General features: G+C 44.2%; 1 protein-coding gene across 1 annotated transcript in view; it reads left to right on the top strand.

Annotated features, from left to right (window-relative positions):
* Nucleotides 1-2,637: 2,637 nt before the first annotated feature.
* TNFAIP8 (TNF alpha induced protein 8) overlaps nt 2,638-11,979 on the top strand; it is a 123,050-nt gene continuing 113,708 nt past the window's right edge. Inside the window, exon 1 of the mRNA XM_010353790.2 lies at nt 2,638-2,848. Within this exon, the coding sequence (XP_010352092.1) occupies nt 2,848 (1 nt within the window). The 5' untranslated portion in view covers nt 2,638-2,847. The remainder of the gene's footprint in view (nt 2,849-11,979) is intronic.

Here is an 11,979-nt window from a genome sequence, read left to right as displayed (position 1 = left end):
ATGTGGATTTTTACCTACATTAAAAGGTTAACAAAATTATTGTTTTAAAAGTTTAGGCAAGTTTTAAAATGTTAATTGTAAAGAAAATTCTGTGTGTAAACATATTGGCTAAAGTTAAAAAGATATCATCCAGTTTTTCTGTGAACTGGACATTAAAGTAAAATGCAACAGGTTTTTCTTAAAGCATCAACCTGCTCTTTAACAAAAATTATAAAAGGTTAAAAAGAGTCTATAAAACCTTACCTTATGGTCAAACATAAAAAATTGGAGAAATATGTCTATAAGGTTTTATTAAAATTAAGTTTAACATTAATAACACACTAATATACAGGTAAAATTTAGCTTATCTGGTATAAAAATCATACAGGAAGCATTATTAAATATAAAATGGTGTTTAACTTTCTTTGATCTAAAAACTAATAAAAATAGGTCTAAAGGAAACATTCATTTTACTAGAGGATCATAAAAGTTAAAGACTTAAACTTTGCCAATTAATACAACATACCAAGATGCAAATGCCTGGTTGAAATGGATCAAATATTCCATCTGCACGTTAAATAAAAGCAATTGTTATGCTTGTGCACATGGCAAGCCAGAGGCCCTGACTGTCCCCCTTCCATTAAGGTGGTCCTCCAGTCGACCAGCCGTGGGCTGCATGGTAGCTCTGTTACAGGATTCTACAGCCTGAAGTAGTAAGTCATGCCAAGCTCTCTCTGCTATATCCTGAAGTCCCTGTGGGTCAGCCCCCAAGGGACATCCAGCTTCCATCTCCCAACACTAAGTTCACTTTGTGTCTCTCACAGCAGGGAGGAAACTTAGCATTCCTTGGAGACCTGAAGGGATGCAGTGAGCTTAAGAATTTTCAAGAGCTTATCAATCAGTCAGCCCTTGTTCATCCCCGAGCAGATGTGTGGTGGTATTGTCGTGGACCTTTACTGGGCACTCTGTTGAATAACTAGAGTGACACTTGTGCTTTTGTCCATTTGGCTATCCCTTTCACCCTGGCATTTCATCAAGCAGCGGAAAAAATAATAATAATAAGACATTGTAAAGCGAGAGAAGCCCCTTATAGGTCTTTCAACTCTCACATCTATTTAGATGCAATTGGAGCCCCGCAAGGAATACCAGATCAATTTAAAGCTTGAAATCAAATAGTTACAGGATTTAAGTCAGTATTTTGTTAGATGACAGTCAATAAAAATGTAGATTAGATAAACTATATCTATTACAACCAACAGCAACGAGCTTTTCATGAGTTAAAAAGAAAAACTCACATCGGCCCCAGCCCTGAGGCTACCTGACCTGACAAAACTCTTTACACTCTATGTGTCAAAAAGAAAAAAAAAAATGGCAGTTGGAGTTTTAACCCAGACTGTAGAGCCCTGGCCAAGGCCAGTGGTCTATCTCTCAAAACAACTAGGGGTTTCCAAAGGCTGGCCCCAATGTCCAAGGACCCTGGCAGCAATGGCCCTGTTAGCACAAGAAGCAGATAAGCTAACTCTTAGGTAAAAACTAAACATAAAGTCCCCCCATGCTGTGATAATTTTAATAAATATCAAAGGACACCATTAGCTCATGAATGCTAGACTAATTAGATACCAAAGCTTGCTCTGTGAAAATCCCTGCATAACCACTGAAATTTGCAACACCCTAAACCCCGCCACCTTGCTCCTGGTATCAGAGAGCCCAGTTAAACATAACTACGTAGAAGTATTGCACTCAGTTTATTCTAGCGAGCCCAACCTCCGAGACCATCCTTAAACATCAGTAGGCTGGGAGCTGTATGTGGATCCGAGCAGCTTCAGCAGCTCCTGCAAAGTGACTCTGAAGAAGAGGACAAGGGAAGCTGACTGGTCCACGCATGGCCGAAGCATGAGGAAACTCATCACGGGACTCATTTTCCTTAAAATTTGGACTTACACAGTAAGATTCTACTCCGTCCTGGCGGTCACGGGTGGCCCCTGAGAAGGGCAAGCCTTCGGCTCCCCAGGCAAGGACAGTCACAGCTAAGTCCGCACAGGGGCGGCAGAGAGCCAGGGCTTTCCAGGAGCCAATGAGTCTTTAACTCCAAGAGGAAGCCCTGCATTGCCCGCCAATGTAAACCAGGAATCAGGAGTGCGTCAGCTATCGTCGGGTAGACTTAAGGCCAGCAGAAAATGAACAGCAAAAGAGCAGGCGGAATTTAGGGGCTTTCACGGATCATCATCGTAGTCGTCAATAACGATGGCAGCAGACACTAACATCCACGCGTTCTTAAGTGCAAGGCACAATGCAAATGTGTATGGCCCCATTTTACCATCTCAACACACTACGAGGGTTGGCGTCTCATTTTTACAACGGAAGAAACTGAGGGGCTCAGGAATAGCGTATCCTCTGCATATCTCCCAAGCGGGTGCTGTTCTCCAGCGCCCCAGCGGTCTGGGTCTCGCGGTCCGAGTCCGGCTCCCACGCCGCCGCCCAGCCCTTCTCCGCGCTCTCCTGCGCCTGGGCCACTCCCGACCCCTGCTGGCCCCACTCCTGCTGTCCCGACCCCTGCCGTCCTCAACCCTCCGGTCCCGACCCCTGGCTCCTCCTCTCCCACTCCGCCCCGCCCCAGCCGCTGGGCTCCTCCTTTCCTGCACGCTCCGCCCCCGACCTCCCGGCTCCTCCCTGGCCTGCCCGCCACACCCCTGGACCCTCCTGCAAGTTCCGCCCCTGGCTCCTGGCTCCTTTTCTCCCGCCGGCTCTAACCCGCGCTTGGCTAAGGTCCGCGGGAGCCCGCGAGCCACCGAACAAGTAGAGAACTCGGCGCCGCCAAACAGCCCAGCTCGCGCCTCAGCGTCCCGGCGCCGCCGCGCCAGTCCTCCGAGTAAGTGGCTCCTGGGCGCTCCGGTCCCGCGCACACCCCCGAGCGCCTCTCCGGCCGCCGGGCTGCGGGCTGTTCTCGGGGCGCATCTCCGGCTCAGAGAGTTTCTGAAGCGAGTGTGAGTGAGCGTGAGTGGGTGCGTTTGAACAACTTGTGTAGGTGGGTGTGCGTACGAGTGTGTGCAGGAGCGCACAGCCTCGGAAACTCCCCGTAATTTTACTCAGTTCCAGTGCCGCACTGAGGATCCAAGACCCCTTGCTAGGAACCCTTACCTATTCAGGGCGACCTCTTCACCACCTCCTGCTCTGAGCCTCATTCCTTCCCTCGCTTTGTAACTCGGCTCCCGCTATTTGTCACGTCCTCTTGTAACCGCACATGCTGGCGAAAGCACTGCCCGGGTTATCAGGGTGCCCCAGATTGCAGACTGAGATGCTGGCCTGAGATTGTAATCCAACCTTGCATTGTAAAACTGGCAGAGACCAGAGCCCTGCTTTGAGATCATTCGATGGAGACTTCCTTTGAGGAAGAAAGTGTGTGTGTGTGTGTGTGTGTGTGTGTGTGTGTGTGTACATGACTGCACATGTGGCACTGCAGCCCTCAGCACCTGCTTCAAAGATACCTGATGAGCGCCCAGGCTCCTCGGACTCCGGGCGACTGATAGGCACGTTCAAGACCAGGCTGACCCAACAGGCGTAGGCACCTTGAATATGTTTATTGCTTCAGTGACACTGTATTCCTAAACCAACAGATTTTCTAAAACACAGAAGCGCTATGTAGAAAGAGCAGTATCCCTAGAGGAATCATGGAAGGAATCAAACAGTAGTTCAGTGCCCAGTGTTGAAACAAGAAAATCCTTGGATTGCTTAAGACTGATAATTCTATCCCTACATAATTATTTTTGTAGGGGGAGGTGGGGGGTCAGTACTCCCTTAGTGCAGGACATATTTCTACGTTTAAAAAATTAATTGGAAGCTTTACTATCATAACAGCAGCATTATACAAATGGTTTCTTCATCTATAAAGTGATTGCCTGGTTGCTGGGGTCCTATCTAATTTTAATAGTTGCTCTGAGTTCTTCTACATTTCAGTCTATTCTTGCTACTTTCTTGCTATGAAAGTAGGATATTCTCCTACTTCCTTGATAATAATCCATTAAGAGATGCTCAAATCACATTCTAATTAGAAACTACTCGTTGAGGGTAAGGATAACAAAGCTGTGTGGCCAAAGGAAATAACCAAAAAGGGTAGGCTTTAAGAAGCCATTGTGCATTGGCATATGAAAGGTAAGAGTTGATAAATCACTGTTAAGTGCTGCTTATCGCAGCCGATATTTTTATCCTGGTTTGAATCCTGTGTTACACAGAAGTGTTTCCACACTGTTTTAACTAAGGAAACATTATGCTTTGCAGTGTAAACATATGACTCCATCTCTCTTTAAGGAAATAAATAATTATCACATTTAATTAAACACTTAGACACATTTATTGCCACTGTCTAATTAGATCTGTCATGAGGAGTTAAGTCAGCAAGCTATTGTTGTTGTTTTTAGAGATAAGGTCTCGCTATGTTGCCCGAGCTTGTCTTGAACTCCTGGGCTCAAGCGATCCTCCTGCCTCAGCCTCCTGAGTAACTGGGACTACAGGGGCCCTCAAGTAATTGTTAATATTCTAACTAATAACACAATTTGCTTTTTTGTGGATTTTTGGATGCCTTTTCTCCTCCATACACATTTAATTGCCTCCCCCATTCACTGCCCATCTTTTGAGGTTTTTTTTTTTTTTTTTTTTTTTTTTTTTTTTGAGGCGGAATCTCACTCTGTCGCCGGGACTGGAGTGCAGTGGCGGGATCTCAGCTCACTGCAAGCTCCGCCTCCCGGGTTTACGCCATTCTCCTGCCTCAGCCTCCCGAGTAGCTGGGACTACAGGCGCCCGCCACCTCGCCCGGCTAGTTTTTGTATTTTTAGTAGAGACGGGGTTTCACCGTGTTAGCCAGGATGGTCTCGATCTCCTGACCTCGTGATCCGCCCATCTCGGCCTCCCAAAGTGCTGGGATTACAGGCTTGAGCCACCGCGCCCGGCCTAATCTTTTGAGTTTTTACTTGTAATCTGAGTAAATAAAGTTTAGGGAAGTAGACTACCACCTACTCCTCTGTAAAATATGAATCCCTTAGATATTGAATGTGTTGTATTAAGCTCTTTGGATTGACATATGTAGACTTTATAAACCATTATATTAGTCTATATTATGTGATGATTTAAGAATCATTAATAAATCAATGAATAAAACAAGGTTCTACCAAAAGCACAGTGATCCTGCACAAATGGGCCTTTTAAACATTTTCTTTAAGGGCAACTTTTACTCTGTGTGCCTTTTGTTCCAGTGTGTTTAAACTCACCAAGAAAAGTTGGTGTGAGTTGAGAAATCTCATGTTTGTTGTCTCTTGATTTTCTATTTCAGACTACATTGCTAGACATAGTCGTTATGTATGTGTTGAGCTGTTGTGAGGACAGGCTGTCCTGGGATCCTAAACAGAACAGCAGAAACCTGGGGGTGAACACACGGCAGAGGCCAGGAACAGATATTTTATGAGGCCAGTTCTTTGCAATTCTCATTCTGTCGAAATGGAGGAAAGGGTGTGTGGAGAGGAATGATTGCATCCAAACAGTACTAATTAGGAAATGCTGAGTTGGAGGAGGAGTGAATTTCTACGTGACTTATGGCTTGGAGAACTTCCCAGAGGTCATCTTTAAAGTTGAGTCTGCTGCAGTGCCAGGCACTGCAGAGGTCTCATATTTAATTGATCCAGTTAATCCTCTTCTGCGGGAGATAGCCCAGTGTGGTAGTAACACCCTTCCTGGAGATTTCATTCGTTCTCAGAATTGAGCTTTGCTCTACATCATGTAGAACGGTCCATTCCCCATCCCCTCCATTTATGCCTGATAGTAAGTGAAGAGGCTGAACATGAGATAACCTCCAGGAGACAGGGGAGAAACAGTGATGATAAATAAGGGCCACCTGCTTTTTCACATAGGGGCTATTAGTACAATCCCAGTGCCAGGGGCATTGACTTTGGCAATGGCTACATGCACAGGGGCCAACCTGGATAACAAAGTGGACAATTTCCTCTGCTTTGGCATTCTCAGGGATCTCTGCCTCTGATACAGAAGTTAAGGGAAGGAATTGTGTGGTGCCAGATTAACTTTTATCAGCTCACCCGTCCTCATACTGCCCGCATCCTGCATTTAATACCAAATGCACACAATAAGAACTCAACAAACACTGAAAAGGCCCTCGTAACACCCAATGTTTATGTTTCCCTGTGGCTAAGAATTTTCTTCCCATACTCTTGTCTCTGGTTTCGATGACTGGCCCCGGAGTCTGAGCCCACTGCAGTTTCTGAGTTTTTATACTTCAGTTGTGCTGCCCAGTAGCTGAAAATGAGTGATTTGTAGAGGGTAAAAAACAAAAACAGAGACAGAGAACCATGTTGCAAAATGTAAAGGAGGTCAGTTCATTTTTAGCCTACATTTTGGCCTGAAGAGGAGGAAATGAGCTACAAGTGGAGGGTAGATAATTCTAGAATGGCAGAGCCAAGGGGCATCTTGGAAACCACCTGGTCTGTGGCCTTGTACCCTATGGTTGCTGTTCCTCAACTTTGGAGGTGTCCACCTCCTTAGTCCGGCTTGCAGGAGGAGAGCACCATTCATTTACACAGCAGGCATTTATTGAGCTCCTGCTCTGTGCCTGGTACAGCACACCCTTCTCATGTTTACATGAAAGCCTTGGGATTTGAGAAGGCAGGTAACTCGCGTAAAGATGCCTGTTGATAAGAAGGAGTCCCCGAAGGTAAGTTGCTAATGGCAAAAATGGGTTTGGAAGTCTCTTGTGTTTCACCAAGGAAAGTAAAGGGACTTCCTTAGTCAGGACAGTAGAATGATACTCAAAATATTTGTCTTTCTCAACAACAAGAAATTCAAAGAAGCACATTTCTTCCAACATCTGTTTCAAATAACCAGTGGTATTACCGAAGCAAACCTGATTCCATAGGATTTTGTTTTACATCAGACAGAAGTTACCTGAGAATTGTTTGAAAATGTCACAGGCTCAGCAATAATCAAATCATACCCAGCCCATCCTTTTAGAGAGCAGTTGCTTTATCTCTGGAAGCAAGTGTTTATGGTTCAGAACCAAGGTAGCTGAGGTTCAGAACCGGCTGCAAAGCTGAGTGTGTGCCAGAAAGGTTGTTTTCCGAGGCTTGCCCTTTTCCGTATAGGACAAGGGGGGATTAAAAAGCAACATGGTGATGTTTCTGTCAAGGCGACTGGGGGGTAGGTGTACAGATCTTTTCCACTAAAAACAAAAAACAAGGGTTGCGGGGAGGTGGTCACAGGAATGAGACTCCAGGTTAACTTGTGAACACCTCTGGGTTAGTTTCTTTAATAACAGATAATGAAATTAAGTTCAAAATTCCACTCGTAGTTTCCTTAAACATCGGGAATAAAGATGACTTTAGTCAAGAAGTAGTTGGTTCAAATGACTTGGTGGAATCAGCACCTCATGCCTCCGCCCCTGCTGGCTGTGTGGCTTTGGACAATCTACTTTGCTCTCTGAGCCTGTTTCTTCACCGGAGTAAAAACTGGGGATAGTATTTACATTGTAGGATTGTTGTGCAGATTAAAGCAGATGTTCCTCTGCTGTGTCAGTGTGCAGAAGGCACCTATTAAGTGGAGGACTTGGTTAGATTGGCTAAATAGGTCTCATTCCAGTAAGCCTTAGTACTGAGCCACAGTGGAGTAGAGAGGGAAAGTAGTAACTTGTGTCATATGTGATTTTAGCATGAATTCTTTTTTCCTTTAACGATGCCAGAGGAGCCCAGAGAATGGGGTGAATGTAGCACAACTTCAATGATTGCCAGCTGCAGGGTCACATGATTATATAAGGGAAATGTTGCCGCTGCTGCCAAAGATAAGTGAGCCAAAGCGGGGCATTCGAGTTTTATGTGCCTGAGAACGAAGAAGAGCCATAGAACCCGTTAAGCTTCTCTGCATGAGGGAAGCTTTCAAAAGACCGATTACAGTTAAATTGTGAGCAGTGGGTTGGCCTTTCACAACTCCCATGTTTAAAACAGGTCGTGAATGAAACTAGATTATCTAAGACAGACAGCTGCCCTTGGTGTTGCAAAGGGAATCGGGCTGGCATGTCTTCAGGGGAAGTTGCGTGAGTTCCGGGACGCCCAGGACAGGGACCACATCTGCAGGATTAGGCACCAGGGCAAGGTCTTTTGGGAACACAGTAATCAGCAAGGCACACAGTGACTCTTGGATATTTTAAAGGAGCCAAAAAGTAAGCAACAGCCCACTCAGTCAATACCCTCTTTAAGCCTGGCTTCAAACCAAATTCATTTAGCTCAAGCCTTCCTCATTCCCAACTCTTATTTATTACTCTTATTTATCATTTGTTTAACAAAATGAGGTTTGTTTTGTTTTTTTGTTTGTTTTTACAACATGACTGTCAACAAAAATAGGGGAGACGGAGACTGTGGTGTGTGCCATGTAGGCCTAACTGCACTCATCCTTTCCTGTCCTGAGCGCTCATCTGACTGTGTTCAGACCCTCACACCCATGCAGACACGAAAAGAAATGCCAGGATCTTCTGAGAACAAAATGCATGGACAGTGTTGGTGCCAGAGTGAAAGTTACAGAACAAACTTTGGTCACGTAAATCTTTGGGAAGTAAGTGCAGTACCTCATTCCATCATTCAGTGCTCAGGAAACTACTCTCTTATTTTTCCTTCTTCACTCTTTAAAGGGTTGAGATTGTTTTCTGGAAAATGGCAGGTGTTTGGTTAAATCCTGTTTGACTACTCTTGAAAGGCAGAGCAGTCCTCACTTAGTGATGGAATTCCTTTTGTCTTGAGGCAGAATTAGGCTGCTAGTGACTCAGGAAGTATACCTGGAAGAGGTGAATGAGCTCAGGCCTTCCCAACATCCGGTGATGGCCTCTGTTTGCACACACGTAGCCACTTTGCTCCTCCGCCTTTATGACCTGGAATGACTGATAGTGCCTGAAGAACAGCTGCTATTACTTGCCAGGGTAAGAGACCCAGTGTAAATAGGGAGCCTCCTGAAGAAGCAAGGATTCCCTGCCCTGTGTACCTGTGGTGCTTATCACCTCCCTGGCAGGGAAGCTCTGCCCAGGTGGGGTAGTTTGAGGACATCATTTTCTGGGCAGCCACAAAAGTGATACACCAAATGAACTTATCCAGTGTGCTATATTTGAGAGCTCATCTGGGACTATAGCTCTGAACCTGACTGTAAGTCAGAATCACCAGTGAAGCTTGATGCAAATTGAGAGCCCCTAGCTTGGGATACTTATGTGACTCATTTTCCTGTCTTGTTCTAGAAAGAAGCTTATTCAAGCAGCAGCTAGCTGTAGGGATTTTTTTTTTAATTATTATTATTTTTTTTGGCAGTGGAAAGAGCTCTTGAAAGTACAGAATGACTTTAAAGTTTAAAGATTAAAATGAACACAACATATAAAATGGACACCTGTGTACCCATCTTAAGAAATAACAAAGTTGTTTTTATAGGTCTTCACTGGCTGGCAAAATATTGACAAGCAACCAAGTCAAGAACAAAAAATAACAGCCAAAACAATTAGTGGTGTCCCACAAATAGATCCAGGAATTGAAGGCCATGAAACAGAGACATTGGAGAGTCTGCCCAATGTTCATTAGTTGAAAATCTAGACTTTGAGTCACTGACAACGCTGACATCATAAATCCAGTATGGCGGCTGCCTTAAGGATAACTCAGGTGGTTTGTGGATACTGAACTGGGATGGGCACCCTTATTTCAACAGCGGCACATGTTTGGAAGAGCCCAGACCCAACTCAGGACTCAGAGTTTCCAAGCGGACTGTTTCCCCTACCCCAGGCCTGTTCCCTATCCTGAGGTCCTGGTACCTCCAGGAATCTATTCTGTTCTCAGAGTGTCCCCCTCATTTTATAACGGTAGAAAATGAGCAAATGAAAAACAGACCATTTTTTTTTCTTTGAAGCCATATTCTGTAACTTCCTCCCTCTGCTTTTGCATTTTGGGTTTTGCCAGTACTTGAGACTTCTCTATTTCTGAATTTTAGTCAGTTTTTAATTTATTCTTACAGGGGCCATGGAAATTATGAATAATAAAGGTCTGCTACTGATGATACATAGTACTAATTTTAGAAGAATGACAGCTCTTTTTTTTCCCTCCAGATTTAAATATTTGAACAGAGAATGACAGGTATGAAACTGACTAATTCAGGTCTGGCCTCTGCCTTCCTCTGTAGTCAGCCATCCCCCAGTTTGCTGCCCTGGAGTTGAGCACACCAGGACCTTCCAGCCTCACCATTAGGGAAATGAGGCAGATAGAGGAGGTTGGGCAGTGACTTGTGGAGACAGGTGGCAGGGGCAGAGGATTAACCACCCAAGTCCTATAAGCATATCCACACTTAATTTTACCCTTTAATCAGTCTTTCGTAAGTTCTGCTTTCTTTCTCTCTCTCTCTCTCTTTTTTTTTTTTTTTTTTTGAGATGGAGTCTTGCTCTGTCTCCCAGGCTGAAGTGCAGTGGTGCAAACTCAGCTCACTGCAACCTCTACCTCCCGGGTTCAAGCGATGCTCCTACCTCAGCCTCCCGAGTAGCTGGGATTATAGGCACACACCATCACGCCTGGCTAATTTTTGTATTTTTAGTAGAGACAGGGTTTCACCATGTTGGCCAGGCTGGTCTCGAACTCCTGACCTCAAGTGATCCACCTGCCTTGGCCTCCCAAAGTGTTGGGATTACAGGCGTGAGCCACTGCACCTGGCCTGAAAGTTCTGTTTTTTTATGGTTGCCTTTAGTGATGATAGTGTACCATGTAAGTGTATTAGTTTGCAAGGGCTGCCATAACAAAATACCACAGACTGGTGGCTTAAACAACAGAAATTTATATTCTCACAGTTCTGGAGACTGGAAGTTCAAGATCAAGATGTCAACAGGTTTGGTTTACCTGAGGCCTCCCTCCTTGCCTTTCAGATGGCCATGTTTCTGCGGTATTCTCACAAGAACATTGCTCTGTGCACATCCCTGGTGTCTCTCCCTCTTCATAGGGTATCAGTCACATTAGATTAGGGTCTCACCCTTATGATCTCATTTAACCTTGATTCTTTATTAGAGGCTGTCTCCAAATATAGCCATAAGGGAGATTAGAGTTTCAGTATATGAATTTGGGGGTTATATTTCAGTCTGTAACAACTGCCTTTATAAAGGATATTAGTTGTTCCCCTTTACACAGGGAGGATCATTTCAAGACCTCCAGTCTATGCCTGAAACTGCACGTAGTTCTGAACCCTATATAAGCTATACTTTTTCCTATATATGTGTACCTATGATAAAATTTAATTTTTAAATTAGGCACAGTAACAGATTAACCGTAATACCAAATAATAAAATAGAACAAGTATAACAATATATTGTAATAATAGTTATGTAAATGTGGTCCTTCTCTCTTCACTTGCTCTCAAAATATCTTGTATACTGCACTCACCTATTTTCAGACTGCATGCTCTATGATCACACTGCAACTGTGGAAACCGAGACCATAGATACGGGGGCCTACTGAGGAGACCACACATTTGTGTTGTGATTGTCATATGGTTTATTTCTATATATATGTATAATCCCCACAAATTATAGTTATTTTTTTCTTTAAACAATGATCTTTTGAAGAAATTAAAACAGAAGAAAAATACCCACTTACTGTGTGTGGGGCTTTTGATTTTTTAGTGTACACTCAAGTTTCTATCAGGGATTTTTTTTTTGTCTTTCAGGCTGAAGAGTAAAAATTTTTAATATTTTAGCTCACATCTGCTGGCCACAGATTCTCAGCTTGTTGTGTGTGAGCACACCTGGTGTCTGTGTGTCCAGCTCTCCTCTTACAAGGACACCAATCAAATTGGATTGGGGCCCACCGTAAGACTATTTTAACTGAGTCACCTCTTTAAAAATGCTGTTTCCAAATGCATTTGCTTTCTGAGATATTAAGAGTTAAGGCTTCAGCATATGAACTTTTTGGTGTTTCTTAGTCTGTTTGTACTGCTGTAACGAAATAT

The sequence above is a fragment of the Rhinopithecus roxellana genome, chromosome 3, assembly GCF_007565055.1.
Source record: "Rhinopithecus roxellana isolate Shanxi Qingling chromosome 3, ASM756505v1, whole genome shotgun sequence".
NCBI classification, from domain to species: Eukaryota; Metazoa; Chordata; class Mammalia; order Primates; family Cercopithecidae; genus Rhinopithecus; species Rhinopithecus roxellana.
The sequence above is the reverse complement of the archived record's forward strand: the minus strand, read 5'-3'. Positions and strand labels throughout refer to the sequence as shown.